General features: G+C 31.9%; 6 protein-coding genes across 18 annotated transcripts in view; 2 read left to right on the top strand and 4 right to left on the bottom strand.

The window, feature by feature from the left end:
• Window positions 1-363: 363 nt before the first annotated feature.
• Window positions 364-4,225, bottom strand: LOC108736160 (putative RNA-binding protein Luc7-like 2). Of its 3 annotated transcripts, none has more exons than XM_018468484.2 (7): window positions 4,006-4,225; window positions 3,617-3,711; window positions 1,793-1,891; window positions 1,505-1,723; window positions 1,218-1,430; window positions 942-1,153; window positions 364-846 (listed from the first exon to the last, which is right to left on the bottom strand). In XM_018468484.2, exons 1-7 carry the CDS (start codon window positions 4,064-4,066, stop codon window positions 735-737), a joined length of 1,011 nt encoding a protein of 336 aa, XP_018323986.1. In that variant the 5' UTR covers window positions 4,067-4,225; the 3' UTR covers window positions 364-734. The 3 variants fall into 3 exon arrangements, with proteins under 3 accessions (XP_018323986.1, XP_018323987.1, XP_018323988.1); XM_018468485.2 differs by lacking the exon at window positions 4,006-4,225 and adding an exon at window positions 3,384-3,434 and having other exon boundaries at window positions 3,617-3,709; XM_018468486.2 differs by lacking the exons at window positions 3,617-3,711; window positions 4,006-4,225 and adding an exon at window positions 2,284-3,350.
• Window positions 4,226-4,619: 394 nt separating this feature from the next.
• On the bottom strand, window positions 4,620-7,807 carry LOC108736054. Of its 6 annotated transcripts, none has more exons than XM_025980712.1 (9): window positions 7,374-7,807; window positions 7,161-7,257; window positions 6,978-7,061; window positions 6,786-6,917; window positions 6,265-6,351; window positions 6,067-6,144; window positions 5,921-6,004; window positions 5,741-5,842; window positions 4,620-5,661 (listed from the first exon to the last, which is right to left on the bottom strand). In XM_025980712.1, exons 1-9 carry the CDS (start codon window positions 7,611-7,613, stop codon window positions 4,679-4,681), a joined length of 1,887 nt encoding a protein of 628 aa, XP_025836497.1. In that variant the 5' UTR covers window positions 7,614-7,807; the 3' UTR covers window positions 4,620-4,678. The 6 variants fall into 6 exon arrangements, with proteins under 6 accessions (XP_025836497.1, XP_025836498.1, XP_025836496.1 ...); XM_025980713.1 differs by having other exon boundaries at window positions 4,621-5,661; window positions 6,978-7,077; XM_025980711.1 differs by having other exon boundaries at window positions 4,621-5,661; window positions 6,978-7,064.
• A 1,608-nt stretch (window positions 7,808-9,415) lies between these two features.
• LOC108736120 lies at window positions 9,416-15,842 on the bottom strand. Of its 5 annotated transcripts, XR_001937688.1 has the most exons (7): window positions 15,429-15,842; window positions 15,056-15,362; window positions 14,809-14,913; window positions 13,738-14,725; window positions 12,683-13,288; window positions 12,262-12,599; window positions 9,416-10,390 (listed from the first exon to the last, which is right to left on the bottom strand). XR_001937688.1 is itself a non-coding variant. In XM_018468416.2 (5 exons), the coding sequence occupies exons 1-5, from the start codon at window positions 15,630-15,632 to the stop codon at window positions 12,592-12,594; spliced, it is 1,476 nt and encodes a 491-aa protein (XP_018323918.1). In that variant the 5' UTR covers window positions 15,633-15,841; the 3' UTR covers window positions 11,750-12,591. The 5 variants fall into 5 exon arrangements, 2 of the variants coding, with proteins under 2 accessions (XP_018323918.1, XP_018323919.1); XR_001937689.2 differs by lacking the exon at window positions 9,416-10,390 and having other exon boundaries at window positions 11,746-12,599; window positions 12,683-12,952; window positions 13,874-14,725; XR_001937685.2 differs by lacking the exon at window positions 9,416-10,390 and having other exon boundaries at window positions 11,747-12,599.
• A 7-nt stretch (window positions 15,843-15,849) lies between these two features.
• LOC108736121 (peptidyl-tRNA hydrolase ICT1, mitochondrial) lies at window positions 15,850-16,734 on the top strand. The gene is made up of 3 exons (XM_018468418.1): window positions 15,850-16,250; window positions 16,332-16,504; window positions 16,557-16,734. Exons 1-3 carry the CDS (start codon window positions 15,924-15,926, stop codon window positions 16,648-16,650), a joined length of 594 nt encoding a protein of 197 aa, XP_018323920.1. The 5' UTR covers window positions 15,850-15,923; the 3' UTR covers window positions 16,651-16,734.
• Window positions 16,730-22,315, bottom strand: LOC108736119 (structural maintenance of chromosomes protein 4). The gene is made up of 19 exons (XM_018468415.2): window positions 21,958-22,315; window positions 21,710-21,904; window positions 21,479-21,658; window positions 21,315-21,419; window positions 21,069-21,256; window positions 20,868-21,008; window positions 20,624-20,813; window positions 20,384-20,566; window positions 19,768-20,130; window positions 19,507-19,709; window positions 19,267-19,451; window positions 18,968-19,203; window positions 18,488-18,804; window positions 18,248-18,426; window positions 18,043-18,182; window positions 17,817-17,981; window positions 17,477-17,724; window positions 17,241-17,424; window positions 16,730-17,185 (listed from the first exon to the last, which is right to left on the bottom strand). The coding sequence occupies exons 1-19, from the start codon at window positions 22,195-22,197 to the stop codon at window positions 16,823-16,825; spliced, it is 4,005 nt and encodes a 1,334-aa protein (XP_018323917.1). The 5' UTR covers window positions 22,198-22,315; the 3' UTR covers window positions 16,730-16,822.
• The window catches only part of LOC112906493 (cytosolic endo-beta-N-acetylglucosaminidase 2), a 6,563-nt gene continuing 4,258 nt past the window's right edge, over window positions 20,192-22,496 (top strand). Inside the window, exon 1 of one of the 2 annotated variants that reach the window (XM_025980706.1) lies at window positions 20,192-20,246. The gene's annotated coding sequence lies outside the window, so the exon portion shown is untranslated. The remainder of the gene's footprint in view (window positions 20,247-22,496) is intronic. The other variant, XM_025980707.1, reaches the window with a different exon arrangement.

Genomic DNA, 22,496 nt, shown 5'->3' with positions numbered 1-22,496 from the left:
GACCTTTGAGCTCTATGTCATTTAGCAAAATACGCGTTTATCGTTAATTATAATAAAGTAATCAATTTAAATAAAAACGCAATTTCAAATATAAATATCTTTTGGAAATGTTTAAAAACGCTCTTAAGTACTTCATTTTTAAATCTCAACCCCATAACTTGCCCTTTTGCAATGAGAATTAAAATTCACCAGGAAGGTACTCTTTTACCTTTTTTTGGTACAGAAACCAATTTAACAATAAAACGTTTAAAAGACTAATAAATGAAATACACTTTAATTTTACAATCTTTTTTATTTTGTGTAACTCCATACAATAGAGTGTGTTTAATTTAGTTAATTAATTGATTGATTAAGAGAAGTAATCGCTTTTTTTATGAGGTGAATTGTTTAAATATTATATCCTACATTACCATTTTAATTTAAAACAAAGACATTAACAAGAAAAAATAACTATAAACTTTCTTTACGAAATAACAAAATTCCGCAATTTAAACAATGAAGCACATCATTAATACAAATTTGAATGAACTTTAGTTTAAAAAGTAATTTATGTTGTAGATAGTATAATAATGAAAAGCATTTTAAATCAATATTACTAACAATAATAATTGAGAACTATTTCTGTAATGTAATAACACTCTACCTATTTTTATGACAATAACACAAATTACTTAATAATCAGCACTACGATTTAGAAAAGAAATTCAAAATGATATATAATAATAGCTTGCAATTTAATCTCTTTCTCTTTCCTTCCTTTTGTCACTGGAATTCGAGTGACGAGAATGAGAGCGACGTTCGCGATCCCTACTGCGAGATCTAGACTTGTACGAAGAACGACTTCTGCTACAGTTATTTAAATAAACAAAATGTTAAATATTTTTCAATCAGTCACATCTTATAGTTGACTTTTTGGTTTAATTATTCGTATACTTTCATACCTGCTGCTATGTCTCTCGTCCCTATCCTTGTCCTCACGACTGCGATGACGGTCTCGGGACCTCGAGCGATGTCTCTTAGATCTTCTGTCTAATTCTCGACCCCCCACGTAATGTTCCCTGTTCCTTTCACGATATCGATCTTCACGATCGTAATCCCGATCCCGATCCCTCAACGCTTTACGTCTTTCTTCTTTACGTTTGTCAGAAGTTTTCTACAAAAATAAATAGAAAAAGTTAATTAAAAAAAATGTAACAAACGAAAATATTTACTATTACCTCCAATTCTGCCAATTTTTCGCGGATCTTGATGAATCCCAAGTGCAGTTTACCCCCGAAATGGTCGGCCAAACGCCTGTCATTGTCATGTATTCCCAAATATGCAGAGCAGACCTCGCAGACACGCAATTTCTGCTGTTGATAACTGCTTGCAGGCATTGAGTTACGATACTCTTGTTCTGCTTCTAATTTCTTCTTTCTCAACTCATCAACCTATGTGTGTACAATAATTAATAATTAATTTGTAATATATAAAAGGTCTAAAATAATAAGCAAACAATATTTACCTCTTCCATAAGCTTCATGCTTTCTTCTACAAATCCCTCTTCACCTAACTGTTCAGCTTTGGCCAATTTTTGTCCAATCTGTTCTGCCAATTCGTGAACAACGTTAGCTTTAGCTGCAACTTCTGCAGTTAGTTCCTCCTGTGTTTCTGCAAGCCTCTGTTTCGCAGCCTCCGTGCGACGATCGCAATCACTTATAAATGCTTGAAGATGCTCCATTGCCTTTGGGAAAAACAAAAATTATTTATTCATTTGATACCATTGGCGATTAAAAAATAAATGGATACTCACATCCAAGTCATAAAAGTAATCCTTGGACTTCTGTGCCTTTTCAAAGTCAGCCCTTAGAGCTAAGTCGTGTATCTTGGGACATTCTCCCAGGTCCATTCGCTATTAATTCAAAAACAAAAAGAAAATGATAAAAAACGTAAACATTACAATCTCGCTTTAACAAACTACAGGATAACGTTATCATTATTTCCTTAAGGGCAGTAAGTAATTTATAAACTGATCAGGTTGTTCCCAGGAAACAACAAAAAATAAACACAAAAAAACATACGCCTCCAAAGAACTGTGTCGATAAATGATTAATTTTGATTTTATTTATTATAACAGACGGACGCTTTCTGCTTCCTTAATATATCAGGTGCATGTTATTATTTTGCAGATAATTATAGAAAATTATTATTAGTTTAATAGCAAAATAACATAAAAAGTTGTAAACCTGGTACCTAGCATGATGATAACAAAATTCTCTTATGAAATATAAACAATAAACTTACAATCAAATGATTTAATCCTTATAGGTAATGTAAGACACACACAACCCCCGACGAAAATGGTGAAAATTCCTAAATGTATTTCAACGTTCTGGCCTCGTTGAAAATTATGACTTTATATTATTAGATATGCAGATACATCACAAAGAAAACAATATATATAATATATATGAAAATATATAATGTAGGTAACGCACCAATAGTCTAGAATGCTCCAGGGCCTCAATACTTGCATATATTATACATTTATACTCACAAATTCCTGCTATTATGGAAGGACAATTTTGAATTTGCATCAAAAGAATGCTGCTACAATTTAATACAAATAATGAAACAAAACTTAAAGATCTCGTTTGGTCAATGTTCGTCTCACATGCAAATTTGATAATAAAAGACCAATGTTACAGCAGCATTACAATTATTAAGAAAGGATTAAGTTCTTGGATTTGGATCTTATTAGATCTCATTAGCACGCCTTAGGCAGTCTCAATGAATTGTCGACCAAACCGAATTCGGCAAGAACTTAATATCTTCTTATTAATTTGGTTTACGTGCATTTGACGTATTTAAACTGCGTCGTCGATTTAGTTGGACAAGTGGATGCCATTTAAAGGCTCTTGTCTTGTCTAACATTTTTTTTAATACATCAGTTAGCAGCACATATCAGTAGATAGCGAGATACTGCCGTAACTCGATATTAAAATTATTGATTGATTGTATTTATTATTTTTACTTACCAATGCCCCACATTATAACGTAATACAATATAAGATCATCACGTAATTTATGATGTTGTATGTACCATACCTTGTCCCACAGAAAAGTGGATAAATAAAAACGTTGGACTTATAATAGTAAAACGGCTTATCCTCTAATACAACGAATTAAAAGAAAAAAAGGTAAACAGTGATGAGCAATTAAAGTATTATACATATAAAACCTGGTCACTTTATTTATAAGTCCAATGCTTTAAATATTAGGCTGCCTATCAAAAGTTAATTGACAAATTATCTGTCTGAATAACTATTTAATTAAAATCAATTTAACTTATTTAATTAAATTGATAGAGAATACTTTCTGTATACGTACGTCGTTGTACTTACATACAAAATTAACACCTATCTTCATGTTATAGTAATAGTAAACTGATGTTTCTGAAAATATATTTTGAATATTAGTCTACCATGGTATCAAGACAAAGATGTTTACGCGATACACGAAAACGATTTATTATTTTTTTATGGCTATTAATAAAAAAAAGTAAACAAGTAATCGTCTCAATTTGAAATGGAAAAAAAGCTACTAATAAAAAAATACTTCATTATTTGCAACTTACCGTTGATGAGAGGATTTCATGGGGACAGCAACTAAGTAAAAATGATTTGCAGACTTTCGGATCATTGAACTTAACATGAAATTTGTTATTCTCACCTGCAAAACGAATACATATAAGAATATTATCTATCACGAATTCGACATTTAATGGAACTATTAAATACTAATGCAACAACACCGCAAAAGTCTCAAAAATGGAGAAGAAACATTATCCATGACTGATAATTAGGTAAGCATTGACTTTTTTGTAGCTTAATCTTTGAATATCTTACTTATGCAATTATAGTGGGCACGACACCTTCTAAACCTTTACCAATGCTTTTCTGGTAAAAGCAATCTCACTGATTAAGTAAATTGAGTTTCCTGATTAATTGTATGTAACGTACTCACCATTTCTTCCTGTTCCCATCAGCTCGTCCAACATCGCACGCATTTGATCGTGCGCCGTCATTTTGTTGTTCCTTTTGGACGAAATTTTTAAAAGCTTTAATTAACGGACAAAAACTTAAAATTATTTTCTTCTTGGCAATTCGTAAGGAGAACAACGGTAAGGCCGTTCAATTATAAAAATGGCGTCGCATGCACAGAAGACATTTGACGTTAATCTATCAACTGCGACAGCTTTTTAGCGCGTGCGTAAAAAGACGCCATCTACTAGCATATGATAAAAATAAGAATTGCAGTAATTACAAGTTTTTCTAACTACAACTTGCATTTAATTAATTATTCATCAATGATAATAATTAAAGATATGAATTTGTTAATTATAATTCATTAATGAATGTTTTCGTTTCTCCAATGAATCAAAAATTAGACAATAACGGTGGGTTAGGGTGACATGAAAGATGGGTTGCCTATATTACAAAGATATTGGTTTATTTAAATTTAAATTAATAAAATACCATTAATTCAAAAATTTGCAAACTAAAAGAATTAAATAAACTGTTTATATTAATGCAGTGCATAATATAACAATCAATAGATACTTTTAAATACTTTATTTCAATTTAAAAAAAAAAACAAAAAAAATGAATTTTAACAAAAAAGTTATAAATAATAAGTTTCACCTTTCGTCTAATTGAAAGACACTGCCAATGGTATTTTGATATATTAATGTCTCAGGGTCTTGTTGAGCGTTCTTAGCTTGATAGTTTTTTACTAAGTCAATAAACGTTTCGTCGAAATTGTGTCTCGGAGTTTTACCATAAAAATAGCTTCGAATTGTATGCAAACTTGGTAGTGGAATGATGTTGGTTTTCCTTAAAAATTCGTACATGGAAGACGACCTAATGACAACTGATGCGCAAAACATCAGCCACTCCTTTGAATACCTCCGACCTCGAGGTTTAGCCCTCGAAGTTTCCAATATCTCTTTTAAAGTCAATCTGTAGTTATTATGAACGTTATGTTCCAAAAAGATATTTTTAAACAGCATCTTATAATTAACGGCAGATTGTAATTCATTACTTCTTTCAGATACTTCCTTTAATAACATTCTTTTCTCTTCTACTGCATTTTTTCTTCGACGCTTTTCACGAGCGAGTTGCCTCCTCAAATTGTTAAACATTTCTTTAGTAATTATCCCGTTACGGGCAACTTTATTAGACCTTATGGAGATAATACGTTTCAATTTTTTGCAAGATGTGCACGTTTTCATTCGGGTTAATAACCAAGGGCAATTAGCATGTCGTATACAGTTTGCAGAATCCCTTAACACTTCGGAGTTTTTTATTAAAGAAGGGTCAATTGGCCCCAGGCCTTCACACACATTCATCGCCTCAAATATGTTTAAACTTCTCAGTAATATGTCTGTACTGTGAATAACTTCTGGCAATGTTATAATATCTTTGACTTCATGTCCATAAACAAAATAACTGGCGTTCTTTCCTATACAATCGAGTAACATGTACTTCTGAAGTACTTCAGTTTGCCGTTGGTCTATCATTCGAGTAATTACTTTCGTGAGCAGCAAATATTTCTTATTCTGAATCGTTTTCTCGGTAGCTCCCCATGTTTTTGGTAGTTCAAGACTTTTAGGATCAATATCTAAAATAATCAATAAAACAGTCAAGGAATTAGTTGGTAATCAAAGTTAGGAAGGCAAAACGTCAATAGAAATACTTACTAACAGCATTTGTACAAAATATTGGTCTTGGTAAATCATGTAAGGCATAGTTGTGTTCCACAGCATAGGTTTCTGGGAGCGATTCATATAACTTAGAAGTATCTGTAATAAAAAGGTTCACCTTGTAATATTATAGAAAATATCATAAGTACATAAGAAGAAGACGAAAATATCGCATACCATCGTCATCTTTTGTCGTTATAAAGCTTGTTTCCTTGTTATTACGACCATTTACGGGATTTGTAACGGGATTTACTTTAATATCTTTAATAAAAAAAGAGAATTATATTATTTTAAATGTAGACTAATAAACAATAATATAATACTTGGTTGTTTACACGTATTATTTCCAATATTATAAATCTTTAAAGAACGCCTTCGTGCCATGATTTTGAGCATAGTTGCTAAAATAGAAGCGAAAGATTTAATCAAAATCCTATTAATAAAAAAATGAATAAATATCATTGTCATTAGAAAAACTCTAATACGTTTATAGTCATTTTAGTTGAAAAAGTAACTAATACCTTTAGGCACTTTCTTGAGTACTCCCACAATTTTATGATTTCGTTTATCAAACCCTGCATTTTGGATTATCTTGAGCTTTGGTGATCCTAAGCAAAAGAATCATTATAAGTATGAAAAAATAAAAAATAGAAATATTTGTATCACTTAGAATACAATAACTAGAAATGGTGTGTAATCATGATTCGAGCAATTTATTTTACCTAACATAAACTACGAAGAACAAAGGCCTGGAATGGAACTCCGGCCTTCCAAGTGAGCGTTCTACCACTGAACCCGCCGATACTTCTTGTAAAGTTCATCTAACTCAAGGTGTTTTTTACTGGTATTGGTATTAATTATAAATTTATTTAGACTAAGTTTTACCTGCCTTAACGACGACATATAGAAATTATTTTTGTTTTGTGTGCACCTATGGCACAGTACCTTTCAAATGATATACGTTTCATTCCCCTTCTTTCATAACATATAACGCAAAAACATAAAACAAACTTCGATGTTCACATAAAAGTATAAAGATTACCTTCAGATATATTATTCATATTGTCTATATTTCTTTTACTATTATTTCCAATGTTCTTTGCATTTTCAGTTTTTGCCATTTGAAGAATCCTATTATTAACTCCATTGTGATTAACATCAACTGTTCTTGTAGCTATAACAATATGAAAAGACACAATAAATGTAAAAAGTAACAATACCAAACAAATTTTACCTGAAGGTTGTAAATTACTTACAAAATCTTCTCTACTTTTACAAAGGCTTTTTATGTCAGATGAATCTTCTGTTTTCATTTCTTCTGCTGTAACATACATCTGGTACATTTTCTATATAATCTTAATTTTCATTTATAACATTTATTGATATATGTGGATTGTTATTTAATCCTAAGTTTTACCTTCGGTTTTTAGCTCTAGAAATAAAGGTGGCATATCAGAATCTTTAAAAATTGTTGGCACTGCGCTTTTATGTAAATGTCGACGCTGGTATACTGACTGTAAAATAAAAATTACTCAAGTAAATTAATGTGTAAACTATGATTTCTAAATATTTATATCAATGCCATAAAAAGCAAAGAAGTGTACTAAGGATAAATACAAAACATATTTACTTTGTAAAGTATATTTCCATCAACGTCTTTTTGAATAAATTCCTTAATAATACATTGTTCTGGGAAATGTTTTTCACAAATAACTTGTGTCGGTGTCAGAGATTTGATGCCAGGAATTGCTTTTATCCACTGGCTTTTTATCTCTTCATCTTTAGGTATAGAAAATAAAGAATATTTCACTCCCCTGACCTTTTCATTTGATCTTGTTTTACACCCAGGAACAACACACACTTTTGGCATTTGCACGTAGTTTTAAAACATAAACACGAAAACCTAACCAATAGCTTAAAATCTAAAATGCACCGAAATATATAACTAAATAGTGTATTTTAAAGCTTTAAATTAAGCTATTCGACTCTATTATTAATTGTTTTTTAAATGGCAACAAAATGTAATGCTTTTTATTATTCTTTTAAACAAGAAAAGTAGGGTTAAGATAGACCCACAGATAGATAGATAAACCATAGGTAGATATTTCTTTCAAGAAGCATATCTACGATAAATACTATTGATCTCGCTATTTTATAGAATCATTTAACCATACAAATGAATTAAATAAAAGAAGACTATCGCAGTAGTCAACTGTTTATTAATTCTGACGCTTTACATTTTATTTACAAATGCTACAGTTTGTTTATAATTATATAACAGGCAAATTGGTCCTCTTATGTTATACATATATTTGTTTCATATTTGAATCAGTTATTATAAACAAATAAAAAACATATTTGTATTCCAAACCTAATAATTTTGAATTGATTGCCCAACTACATTAACAACGTTGGCTGTGAAATTCCGCATTTGCGTTCTTGTCTCTAATTGACCGACCATTTCAAGTGACGCTGCTTCTATGGAAGGTTTATTCTCTAAATTATCTGCCTAATTTTTGCAAATATTGCATAGTAAAAAGCCACAATTTCAAAAACTTTTTGTCAAGACGCGTTCTGCTAATAACCCACTACATGAGGTATGAATTGTTTTTGTATTTATCAATGCTAGGAATTTTCTTACATATTTGTCGATTTGTAATGCTTTCAATGCATATATAGGCAACCCAATATTCATGATTGTGTTAAATAAATCTTTTCTAAATATCATGCAAAACGTACTTTATACTTATAACATTATAAAACTATTACTAATAACAATAATGTGAAACATTAGGGGTCTTTGTTATATTGTCTTTCGAATGCATTTGTTTTCTATAAAACTATAGGAATACAGACAAGTGTATTTAACAAATGATGGTATTTCACAGTTAACTACCAAAATATTTTACAAAATAATGTATTTTCATTCACTATCTATAACACAATTAAAAACTTATTAGAAGAATGAATATAATGATTGATAAATGATTTCCGTCTTGCTGATTATTTTCTAAGACAGTTTCGAATGTTTTACAGCAACTGAAATGAAAACTAAGATGCCAAGCCTTTTTCGATGCATTATCAGTATCTACGTGAATCAACTACGATGATTTGATCAGCAAAAACTTAAAACATCCTTCATTGCGACGAAAATATGACTCTTAGCATCTATGCTGAGATTCTACCCCTTTTCATCCCTCACATAAGGTAGGCATTTTACAGAAGTGTTAATATTAACAATAAATGAGAAACTTGATTTTTTTATCATTACATTTTACTATTCAATTGTTATATAAAACAAAAGAAAACAACGAAGAAGATAAAGCAATTTAATTATTTTGACAAAAGAACAACTTGGGGAACAAATTTTCAATTTAAAATTTTAAATTGGAATTTAACATAACTAAACTAAAATTCACTGTTTATGATCAACTGGATTTCTTAAATAAGTGAATGTTTACTTACGCTTCAAATTAATCTTCTTCAAACATTTTCCCAACTAGAGAACAACTTCGTTTAATTCAAATTTGAAAATTTTCGCGCCTACATCACAAAAGTTGGCGTTGAAAACCTCAAGTTTAATGCTCGTCTCTGGTTGGCCGGCCAATAATGGCTCTTTCTAGTGACGTCATCCTTACAAAATCTTCTGTTTTGTAATTATCTCTGCAAATTTTTGAAAATTTCTTACATTAAAAGTGTTAAAGTCTAAAAAATGTTTATCAAAACCCGTTCTTTTAATGACTCTCTAACCGAGGTATGTATTTTCTTATTTCGGCCCGAAATGATTTTCGTTATTTTTTAAGATAAATTTTCAACAATGTAACCTATGATGTGATAAATATTAAAAATGATAAAAATCGTAAATATCTTATTGATAACGAACTAAATTCGTTAGTTGTTGCAATCTGATATTAACGTAAGGATTTTTTAAATACATTTATTGATACTAAAATGAAAATTAAAAATTTTGATACCTACACCTCTTAATAACGATTTCAATGCAAATACATCCAAATTGCAATTATTCAATTGTGAAAATATTTTCTAAATGCCCTGTGTAACACCGACCTTCAGTTATTGTTTTACTGATTTTTAGACAATTTCTTGTGTTTTATAATCATAAGCAAGTTACAAAATTATCCATATTTATTTTTAATCAACCCAATTAAGGTTTGAAATAAGCAAATTAACAGTTTATTAATTGACCTTCTCATATTAATAAGTTTTTCGTTCCTTCAGGGGGTTCCCAGCAACAAGTCAGCCTTTTTACAGTGTGATAGCGATGGTGTCCACACATTGCCCTTATTCGGGAGGAGAAATGACCTCTGGGTATAATACACTTTAATCTATTACAAAAATCTTTAGTCATGGTTTTTTTTTTATTTTCCAGGTCTTTTACTACAGTGTGCTTAGTGTTAATAGTTCGATCGTTAAAGTGCATTTCAATGATTTCGCGTAAAGTTGGTGGCGTTCGCGGTCGGTAGTGAAAAGTGAATGTCTGTGATGGAATGGTATGGTATGGTCGACGGTTCCCCTCTTCAATCCACTCCCCCCACCCCCAAACACCGTGGAGAGGATGAGGACCCTGGACATCCGACGCTGGATGAATTAAGGTTTCGGTGAACCCTGCCAAGGTCTAGCCGACGCCTAAAAGTAAGTCACTAACGAATTTTGTTTCAAATAGACCTGAGTGGCAAGCGTTTGTATGTATTCTGACTTTTTATTGTTTTGGGGCTCATTTGATTTTTGCGCCCAATAAGGTGAGTTACAAACTGTAATTCAGCGTATTATTGGGCTCCACTGGTGGTCCATTATTTACCAATCGCTCCTCGAGTTAGGGACCGACGTATGCAGGTGCTGCGCCTGTGACGTCAAACTTTGTTTCTTATCACTTGGCTTTTATGACTATTAGTTGCTGGTTTAGGTCCTACACACCGGATTATACTTCTATTCTATATATCAGATGCTGTGTTTTGATGCAATAGGTTCGAAGACGGAGAAAATTTAAAATTGTGATCACAATTACACATAGAGGGTGTTTTGTCCACGTTGTCGTTTGGGTATTGTGTTCCACATACGTACACACCATTCACCTACACATACTTTTTTACATGTTTATTTTATATGTGTGTTTACTTGCCATTCGCTGGGTCTATTTGATATTTCTTTCAGCCAGTGTATTTTATTTAACAGTGTAGTGAGGATGACAGTGTTTCTGGAGTGTATTATACCTTCTTCCGGTATATAGGTACATCAGTGGCAACTGGCGGTTCGCGAATCGGTTCGAATAAGTTGGGGGACATTCATAAAATACGTTCGCAAAAGAGGGAAATGGAGGGGCACTGCTTGGCGTGACGAGGGGGAGGGGGTCTAAAGAAATGTGACATTCATAAATTTTATTATATTTTTTTTTCTAAACTTGGCAATTCTTAATATTTTTCATTAAGATAGAAAGTCATTCTCATTGCCTTTTTTTTTAATCACAAGAAATCGTTTATAGGAGAGGGGCTAGCTTTTGCGAGGAAAGGAGAGGGAGGGGTCCGAAAATGTTGAAATTCTCAGTGGCGTATTTTACAAATGTCCCCTTAGCGCCAAGTTAAATGATCAGGTCAAAACCTATTTTTATTTTATATTAATTATTTATTTATTTGTGAGAGACAATTATAGTTTACAAAAATTATTCTAGTCACTATTGCAAGAGATACTTCAGAAGAAGATTAATTGTAATGCATCTGTATTAACTAACTTTACACTTAGTCTTGAGAAAATCTCCCCCCCCCATATGAGGGCGAAACGGTGGGAGGTTGTAATTAAAAATAGCTTTTGACCTGAATTGGTTCAGTGTTTTTCCCTATTAAATCAATAATCTCTTTTTACTTTAATTCATTCAATTCTTAATTTGATAATAATCACTTTTGCTTAGCAATGTTTAATTACTGATATATGTAAATCTTTTTAAAAATCAGTACTTATTGTTAGCAACACATTCCAAATTTATAACTATTAATTATTTACTTGGTCGTTTATTTTTAAATTTTGCCATTTACTTTCTTCTGTTGCGATATTATTAGCATAAGCGTTCGTTTAATTTAATTTCGTCCTCGTCTGATTTGAATTACCGCCAGCGGGGCCACATTTACAATGTTTTAACAACACACAACACTTTTTACTTCAAATTTGTTTTCAATTTACCTTATGCCACTTTTATGTTTCTTAATTATCAGAATTTTAATCATCCTCAATTTTTAAAATCTCATTTCCACCAAAACATGTTGAATTTTTTGTAGACACAAACACACTCATGAACAGAAAACTTATTATTAAGTTTAAAATCAATTTAAACTTAATTACCCCCAACTTCGTAGGTAATGAAGTAAGTATACCACTGCCACCCTATCATGGGGTACCTCTTTTACATTTTACTAATCTATCTCCTTTTTTGTTTCAGCATGAGCGGTAAGTGAAATATTTTACATTCAACCAAATGCTTTTTTAAACGATGATACTAACATTATTACCTATTTTCTTTTTCAGCTGTTCTTGGACCGTCGTTCATGGATTTTTTCCTTTGGTCCATTCGTTCTTTCTCTTCTCTCTTCGGAAGAGAAAGAATATCTATCAATTACACCAATACAATACACATGAACACACAAATTGCTGCTAAAGTCGCGATCGAAGGGTTTCCCTCTTAAACGTTGTCACGTTTTTGTTTGTTTGGGGTGTTGTTGTTTGGATAAAATATTAATTCTCCGTCCTCTTTAAATATAAATAGTTTTGTCGTGGTTCTGTTGTCCCAATTCTCGATTCGTTACAGGCTGGTTGTATACTAATTTTGGGCAGCAGTCTCCTCAGTTCTCTATAAAAAAATGATTGGAGGGTAAAATTCTATGATATATACGCGTGTAATTATCTTCTAACGAATTAATTAATTTAATATACCTGCTTAATAGACAATAATTATGTTTATTTTCCACTATGACCGTTTCGCGACACTGTGACTTCATCAGGAAATGAATTGCAATCACTGATTGCATGTAACGATTATTATGTACTCTACATATTAATATTAGAATTTTTACCCTATTTATAGGTAACATATGAACATACCAGCGAAGTAATATTCTATTGGATTTTGTTCTAAAATAAATATATTTCTAGTTTTCCTTGAGGGTCCACAGAAGGCGTAAATTCTTGTAAGAAGTGCTTTTCCTAATATTGAGTGAGAAGTGAGAAGATTAGTACATTTTAAAACTTCAATGATCAACTAATTTGTTTAGTTTTTAATCACATCATTGGAATCCCTTATAAAACGAAGTCTTGTATTATTAAATTTTACATTACTAGAAGCGCTTTTACAAAACGCAATTCTTAAACGATTTTTGAAAGTTTCAGGTCCCCAAGTTATTTAGCGGAAGAGATATCGTCAAACCCCTTACGCTTTTTCAGTCGGAGTAAAATTTTAAGTGTTTTATTTATATATATAATTAATTTACTATTTTCCTTTCAGCAAATGAAAACAAGAAGTTATAAAAAAGATAATTTCACCATTCATCTGATTGAAAGTCATATCATTATAAGTATGAAAAAATAAAAAATAGAAATATTTGTATCACTTAGAATACAATAACTAGAAATGGTGTGTAATCATGATTCGAGCAATTTATTTTACCTAACATAAACTACGAAGAACAAAGGCCTGGAATGGAACTCCGGCCTTCCAAGTGAGCGTTCTACCACTGAACCCGCCGATACTTCTTGTAAAGTTCATCTAACTCAAGGTGTTTTTTACTGGTATTGGTATTAATTATAAANAATTCTTAAACGATTTTTGAAAGTTTCAGGTCCCCAAGTTATTTAGCGGAAGAGATATCGTCAAACCCCTTACGCTTTTTCAGTCGGAGTAAAATTTTAAGTGTTTTATTTATATATATAATTAATTTACTATTTTCCTTTCAGCAAATGAAAACAAGAAGTTATAAAAAAGATAATTTCACCATTCATCTGATTGAAAGTCATTATCACTAGCATTTTGATATATAAAAGGTTCAGGGACTTGTTGGGTGTTTTTAACTTGATAGCTTTTTACTAAATCAATAAACAATTTATTGAAGTTGCCTTTAGGATTTTTACCGTAAAAATATCTTCGAATTGTTGCCAAATTTGGTAGCGGAATTATATTAGTTTTTCTCAAAAATTCGTAAATGGAGGGCGACCTAATGCTAATTGATATGCAAAACATCAGCCACTCCTCTGAATACCTCCGACCCTGAGGTTTAGTCTTCGAAGTATCTAGTATCTCTTTTAAAGCCAATCTGTGATTATGAAGAACCCTATGTTGGAAACAGATGTTTTCAAATGACACCCCATAATTAACGGCAGTTGCTATTTCCTTTCTTTTCTCAGACACCTCCTTTAATAACATTCTTTTCTGTTCTACTGCAATTTTTCTTAGACGCTTTTCACGAGCCAGTTGCCTCCTCAAGTTGTTAAGCATTTCTTTACTATCTGAACCACCACAAGCAACTTTATTAGATCTTAAACGCCTTCTGGAGATTAAACGTTTTAATTTTTTGCAAAATATGCATGTTTTGTTTCTAGTTAACAACCAGGTGCAGCTAGCATGTCGTAAATAGTTTGCAGAATCTCTCAACACTTTGGACTTTCGTATTAAAGAAGGGTCAATTCGCCCCAATCCTTCACACACATTCATCACCTCGAATATCTTCAAACTTCTCAGTAATGTGTCTGTATTGTGAATAAACTCTGGCAATAGTGCCATATCTTTGACTTGGTGTCCATAAACAAAATAACTCGCATTCTTTCCTGTACAATCAAGGAGCATATATTTTTGAAGCAGTTCAGTTTCTTGTTGATCCATAGCTTGAGTAATTACTTTCATGAACAACAAATATTTCTTATTTTGAACTATTTTCTCAGTAACTCCCCATGTTTTTGGCAATTCAAGACTTTCAGGATCAATATCTACAATAGTTAACAAAATAGAAAAATATTAGTACTTATATAATCAAAAGTTGGGAGCCTGAAATTGCAAGAAAAACACCTACTGATAATGGCATTTGTACAAAATATTGGTCCTGGATAATCATGTAAACCATAGTCGTGTTCCACAACATAAGTTTCTGGGAGTGATTCCAATATCTTGGGAGCATCTGCAACAAAAAGTTCACTTCAAAATTTTGAATTTTAAAAAGGTTTGGGAGTTGCAATTGGAATATTTAAGAAGGTATTATGATAGTCAGTTTAAGTACAAACCTTATATACATATACAAATATAATATAATATCTACTTACTGTCATCATTATAAATGTCTTTTGTTGTTATGAAACTTATTTTGTTGCTGTTGCACGTATTTAATGAACTTGTAACAGGATTTATTTTAACTGAGGGCACACTACTAGCTTTGAGACGTATTCGCTTGCGCGAAACTGTTACTTCTTTCCCATCAACAAAATTGGACGTTGCATCCTTCAAGAAATCAGATTCTTTAAAATGCAAATCACAAATATAGAGGTCAGATATGGCTTCATTTTTTCGGTTTTTAATTATACGCTTGCTGTTGCCTAAAACTTCTAACCATTTTTTCCGCATATCAGGACTCTAAAATACATTATTATTACAATTTGTCAACGAAAATAAAGTGATACTCCATGTTCTCGTACTTACAGAAGGAAATTTAAAAACGGTGTTTTCAGATTTCTTTATCTCCTTGGAACTGGCATTTTTACAATTGTTAATACAACATACACGGGTCATTCTGTTTATTTTTAAGTGGGTACTGCGGGCACCGATGAAAAAATTAAAAAGTTGACAAAAATGTAAACAAAAATATAACCAATAAAATGCACGACATTTTTTGAATATTCCCATAGATAAAAATATTCCCTTGTGTCTATCTTGTATCTATGACATGTCTATCTATGTTTGATCATTATCTATGATTTGATCTATGTCCATAGGTAATAGATATACAAAGGTCTATGTCTATAACCGTTTGTGTATCTATTATCTATGGTCTACGACAAACTTATATCTATGAGCATAACCTAAAAGTTGTGTTTTTAAATTAAAGCTCTACATTTCAAATAAAATACAGTAAATAAGCAAAACCTTTATAATTCGTGTACTTTCTATTTTATTGTTAACAATTTTGTTGTTACTATGAGTATTCTTAAAAATGGGAGTCTTCTTGAATGTTGCAAAAACGGGATTTTCCTTTTTCGGCAATTATCTTCGTATAAAAGTGCAATTTCATTAGCTAATATGTACCCCCAAAGCAGTTTAAAATTATCAACTGTTAAACCACCACCCCAAAAAGAGGAGTTTAACGGTTATATTCCTATCGATGATCTTGTAATCACTTACAGTAGAAGCACAGGTCCAGGTGGACAAAATGTCAATAAAGTTAACACTAAAGTTGATTTAAGATTTCACTTGGAAACAGCAAAGTGGTTGAACGATAATGTCAAGAAAAATTTAGCAGAACAGGTACAAAATTAGTACATTACAGTTTTACAGTATACATACATACATTAAGTCTTGGTGATAATCGTGTGTTACAATTTAAAGCTGAGAAGTAAGATCACAAAGGATGGCTTTTTGGTATTTAAATCGGACCTAACACGGTTTCAACAAATGAATGTAGCAGATTGTCTAGAGAAATTAAGGACTGCAATTAGAGAAGCCTCAAAGGATAAATCCTCTAATATTTCTTCTGAAACAGAAGAATTAATTAGAAGAAGGTTGGTAGTTGTCATTTTATATTAAATGATATTTAGTGTTATTCTACCTCAGGAAAGAAAAAGCTGCAAGAGAACGTTTAACAATAAAACGACATCGATCTCAAATTAAAGCAGATAGACAAGGGCCAGAACTTACTGATTTGTAATAACTGTATTTAATTATCTTTTCAAAAAGTCATATTTTGGTTTTATGTAAATAATTTTTTAGATAAATAAAAAAAACGATTGTATTTGTGCTTTTAATTTTCAAAATAAGTATACTACAAAAAATTGGAAAAATGGATTTTTTTATATTAAAACAGATATTACTGAAGGTGCCTAATCAAGTTCTTCTTCTCCCATGGAGTTGTCAATAACAACATCATTATCATTGGCGTTTTCAACTGAAAGTGATGAACTACTTCGTTCTTCATCTTGTTCATTCTGTTCTGTATCTTGTTCAAACTGCTCTGCATCTTGCTCATTCTGTTCTGCACCTTGTTCATCTTGTTGGCCTTGATCTTGTTCTTCATCGTTTTTATCCCTGTTATTTCCCCTCATCTCTTCTTCTGATTTTCTGGGATCGATTGTTACAGTTTTTGTTGTATTGTAAGTTTTGTATATACCAATTAAATGATGAGCCAATTCGTACATATTAGGCCGTAAACTTATTACTAAAAACTGTGCATTTTTCGTTCGTTCCTAAAAGAACACTATTTTTGTTAGAAAAAGGGACACTTTTTTTTGTTTTGATTACCTTAATGTAATTGCCGATAATTGAGACGTTTTTAAAATCGAGGGCTGCATCGATTTCATCCATAACATACAAGGGTGAAGGTTTATAATAATGCAGGGCAAAGACTAAAGCTAATGATGAAAGCGTTTTTTCTCCGCCTGATAAATTGGTTATCATTTTCCATGCCTTTTTTGGCGGCCTGACGCTAAAGTACACAATAAATTACTCCATAAAAATATTTATAATAAAGGTCTTACTTAAACTGAATGCCTTCTGTAAAAGGGTCAAAACTATCTACCATATCAATGTCAGCATCACCCCCAAGAGTTATCATTTGGTACATTTCTTTAACTTTTAGCCTAATTAAGTTATAGCCTGCTAAAAACTCTTCTTTTCTTTTTGTCCTCACTAGCTCTAGCATATCTCGAACTTCCGTTTGTTTCTTTGACACTTCGTCTAGATCTTTGGTTCTACCCATAAACACATTTTGTAATTTGTAATATTCCTGTAGAATAAAATCACATAACCGAACAGTAAATTAATCGTAGAATCGCTCACATATTTATTTAATTTTTAAAAAAACGTTAAGCATTTTACCTCAATAGCATTTAGATTAGGTTTCACACTCTTCAGCTCTTTTTCGTTGACGTGAAGATCTCGTTTAACATTTTCAATGTTGATTGAATCTAATTCTTCAGGTGTTAGAGTCTTTAGTGGTTCTACGTTTTCATTGGGGATATCTTGAAGATGCAAATGAGAGAGCTAAAGCAACAAATTTATTATATTCATATTCATAACTAATATTTATTTTACTTATAATTACTTTAGCTCTCCAACCATGTATTTCTGCTTTGTGCTCGTTAATAGACTTTGTTATAGTTTTCAATTTTTGATCCACTTCTATTTTATCAGATCTTATTTGGTTTTCTTGTTTTGTTAAAGCTGCGACTTCTTCTTTTACGTCTGATATTGTTTTAAACAAATTACCACGTGATTGCTTAATTACAATAGTTGCATAAAAATAATACCTGTGTATTCCTCCTGTCCCTCTCCTAGTTTCTCAACTATTTCTTCGATACAGGCCAACAATTTTGCAGCATCAGCTTCGATCTCGTCCCTTTGGGCTTTCATTTCTTTCAAGGAGTTTTCTGCATTTTTGATGTCTTGTTCCATAGAAACGATATGGTCTCTGGACTTTACAGCATTCCTAAAGCAACCCAAACGTTATTATTATTATTACGTATTTTAGTAAAATTATTACATTTTACCTTTGTGCAGTTTTTATAGCAACACGCAACCGAACGACTTCGTTTTTACACTTATCATTTTGAGTGGCGACCTCTTTAATCTTTTTATCCATTGCCTTCATTTTATCGATGGTCTTCTCCTTAATTTCAGCAGTCAACTTGTCCACTTTCGTTTGGACTTTTTCTGCAGATGCAACGGCTTTTTCGTATTCTTGTTTCTTTTGTTCGACAATTTGGGTTAATTTTTTTACTTGTTCCTTGTCAGCTTTGCTAGACTTCATCTTTGCTTCCTGAACTTGGACCTGTTTTGCCAAATGGGGGAGTTGCTCCTTAAGAGACTATCAAAGAAAAAATAATTATTTATGATCAAATTATATCGAATTGCACGACACCTTATTTTTAATTGAAACCAAAAAGAGGTACATCACACTAAAAAAATTAATATTTTATATAAAACCAAAAATAATTATTTATGATCAATTTAAGACGTATTTATTTTACCTTTAGTTCAAGTGTAAACTTTTCCAGGTCAATTTTCATCTGCCGCACTTGTGGTTGCAATCGTTGCACCTCACTTTCGAGGGTGACCTGTCGCTGTCTTAATTCGCTTAGTTCTTTTTCTTGTTCTAACAATTCTGATTCCAATTTTTTCACTTGCTTTGGATCTATGTTGGAGGATACGTTTATAGACTGTCCCATTCTTCCGCGCAGTTTCCTACCACCTCCGCTCATAGTTCCTAAACAAGAATAACACAAATTCAAATACAACAGTTTTTACATGTTACGATTACGATAAGTACCTGATGTTTCGATTACATCCCCTTGGACAGTAACAACACGAAATCTTTGAGCCCCATATGCAATTCTTGTCGCTTGTTCCAGATCTTTGGTCACCAAAGTATCCCTCAGGGCGTAGTAAAACGCCGGCTTAACCCTTTCGTCCTGAACACGAACCAGGTCGTAAAGACGAGGCACATTTTCGGGTCTACGAAATAAAAAATAATTATAAATCATCGACACTTAATTGGTCCTGAATGTACGTTTTAATTCTTGTGATAGCCCTTTCTCTTAGATGTTCCTGCTTGTCAAGGGCAATAAATGTTGCCCTCCCTATGTCGTGGCTCTTTAAAAATTCAATGCACCGTTGCGCTGTCTCCACTGTATCCACGACTATGTTGTCAAGGGGGCCACAAGCAGTCGATATTGCGATGTCGTATTCTGCATCAATTGCACCAAGATCGCCCTTAATTCATAAAGAAAAACAGTAAAAAATATTAAAAAACTAAAGAAAAGTTATGTACAAGCCGTCCAAATAATCCAGGACATTTTCCTTCTCGCTTCAGCTGAACGAGGGAGTCTAAGACTCGGCCCTTAGATCGTGATGCTTGCATGGCAGATTTACTTTCTTCCACTTCCGCCCTTTTATTTCTTAAACTGTTGATTAGTTTTGTTTCGCGGTTCTTGATCCTGTTTAGTTCCTCCATAGCGCTTTGTAAAGACTTTTCTGACGTCGGAATTTTCTTTTTTAATTCAGCAACAGCCCGAGCCCTTTCATCAACTAATTGCTCGCTCTTTTCGTATTGTTCTCTCAAGTTTTCGTATTTTTTCGACTCTGTTTCTTCGCCACTTAAGTATATTTTTAATTCGGATTTGGCTAACGTGTACTAATTAAAATTAAAATATGTTAAAATTAAACAGTTAATAATTAATTAATTTACCGGTTCNCTAACATTTACCCCTTTAAAAAGTTTTAAAAAATTACGCGCGAAAAACACCAATTGTAAGTACATTTTAAAAATTAATTAAACAGTAATTATTTTAACTATAGTTGAATATGTGTATTGTTTAGTAGATTTACTATGAGTAACAACGTTCAAAATTTGTTAAAATTAAACAGTTAATAATTAATTAATTTACCGGTTCTTTCGTATCTGCGACGACTTTGTTCAGCTGTACTAAGTCTGCCTGCAGAACTTCCTTTCGATCCTGTAAGTCCTGAGTTTCAGCTCGTAAAGTTGAAAGAACTTTCAATTTTTCAGCTTCAAGTTTTTCTTTTTTAGCAGACAGTTCTGCTTCCTTTGCTTCACATTCTTTTATCGTCTTTAAAAAGGAGTACATTAAATAAGATATTTTTTACAGAAAGACTAAGTGGCTCACCTCAAGATTTTTTTCAGGGGCTTGTTCATATTCCTGTAATTTTTTGCGTTCTTGTGCCAGAAGTTCTTTGGTCTTCTTTCGTTTCAGGTTGGTTTGTTGCATGGTGGCTTGCAACTGCATATCTTTGCTACTTGCTTTTTCAAAGGCCTCTTTTAAACTGTCTCGTCGTTTCTCCAAACCCTCATATTTTCTAAAAAACAAGCAATTAATTATTTAATCTAGATATAAAATTTAGCAATCTAACTTTGCCCCTTGGTTTAAAATTTCTTGCTTCTCGTCCTTTAATTTTCGAAGTTTGTTCAGTTTTTCAACAACTTCGTTGCAAGCTTTTTCTTCTGCTTCTTTACTTGAATTCAATTCTTCAATTTTTAATTCTAGAACTTGGCTGAAACAAAATAATTAATTTTTATTAACAAAGAATTATTAATTGGCTAAATTTCCTTACATATTTTTTTGGTAGATTATGCTTTTCGAGTATGTTACTGCATTTTCCAATTTTAAAAATCCAACGGCTTCTTCCATTGGTTTCTTCAGTTCCTTTAGTTCATTTTCTACCAGTTTTACCCGATTTAGTTTTTCACATTTCTGTTCTGTCAACATTTCCTCTCTTTCTTGAAGCTGCACCAAAGGTTTCTACAAAATAAGAATACAATTTTTTAAACAAAGCATCCTTTATTTTATAGAAACATGCCTTAAAACGAGATGTGCCTATAATATCTTCCAAATATTCCAACAAACCAGTTTCATGTTCATTTTCTGATTTTGGTTTCATTAATGATATTTGCTCAACTTCTCCCTTAAAAACGTTTGTGAAATATTAGTTAACAAACCAAAAAAATAATACCGAAAAAATACCTGCAATATCAGAAACCTATTATGATCTAAATCAACACCATGCTCCCTTAAAAGTGTAGCAACTTCTTTAAACTGCACACGACGGTCGTTAATTTGATAATAAGAGGAATTATCAATTTTAGCTGTACGTGATATCACAAATTCACTGTTAGGAATTATTTCATATGCATCTTCATCATCCTGCAAGCTTCTAATAAATTACAAAGTTTAAAAAGTGACTTTGTCACTTACTATGTTGTCTTTGATAACAGCAAAATGTACTGATACTGTACAAGATTCCACATTTCTGTAGTGCTCAGATTTGTGCAGTAAAACAGACAATTTCTTTGACCTTATCTTACTGGCTCGATAACCAAACACAAATAACATTGCATCAATTACATTACTCTTGCCACTACCGTTGGGTCCAACAACAGCATTAAAACACTAAAAATAGTTCAACTGTTATATACAATTGTACTGTGGAGAAGCTACATTACCTTATGAAGGGGGCCGATGACTTGCTTCTCAGCATAGCTTTTGAAGAATTGATTCTCGATTTTTGTTATTATCAGACGAGGAACATTAGCATCAGAATTTCTTACTGTCCTCGGAGGGGGTGGAATATAAATATCATCTAATCGAATTCCTCCTTCTTCGTAAGATCGTTCCAAATCTTCTTGTTCACTATCAGCTGAATCACTGTCGTTGGCTTTGCGTTTTTCGGATCCCTTGGACATTTTAAAAAGATATCAATAGCTTCAGTACAACATTAATACACCTGTTACTTTTTTAAATAATTAAAATCAAATTAAACCACCAGACAATCACAATACAACGACCGTTATTTTATTTGACATTGGCTGTCAAAACGTTTTCAAATTTAAAACAGAATGTGGCTACACTACCGTTATCGGTGATGGAAAAAATAAAATAAATTTAACAAACAATTAAATAATAAATAATTATTATAAATATGGCCCACTACAGTAAATTATACATCGCTAACAAATATTTCCTTTAATTATCATGTATTAAT

The sequence above is a fragment of the Agrilus planipennis genome, unplaced genomic scaffold (assembly GCF_000699045.2).
Source record: "Agrilus planipennis isolate EAB-ADULT unplaced genomic scaffold, Apla_2.0 scaffold8, whole genome shotgun sequence".
Lineage (NCBI taxonomy): Eukaryota > Metazoa > Arthropoda > Insecta > Coleoptera > Buprestidae > Agrilus > Agrilus planipennis.
Note: the sequence above shows the minus strand (reverse complement) of the source record. Positions and strands in the feature narration are given on the sequence as shown.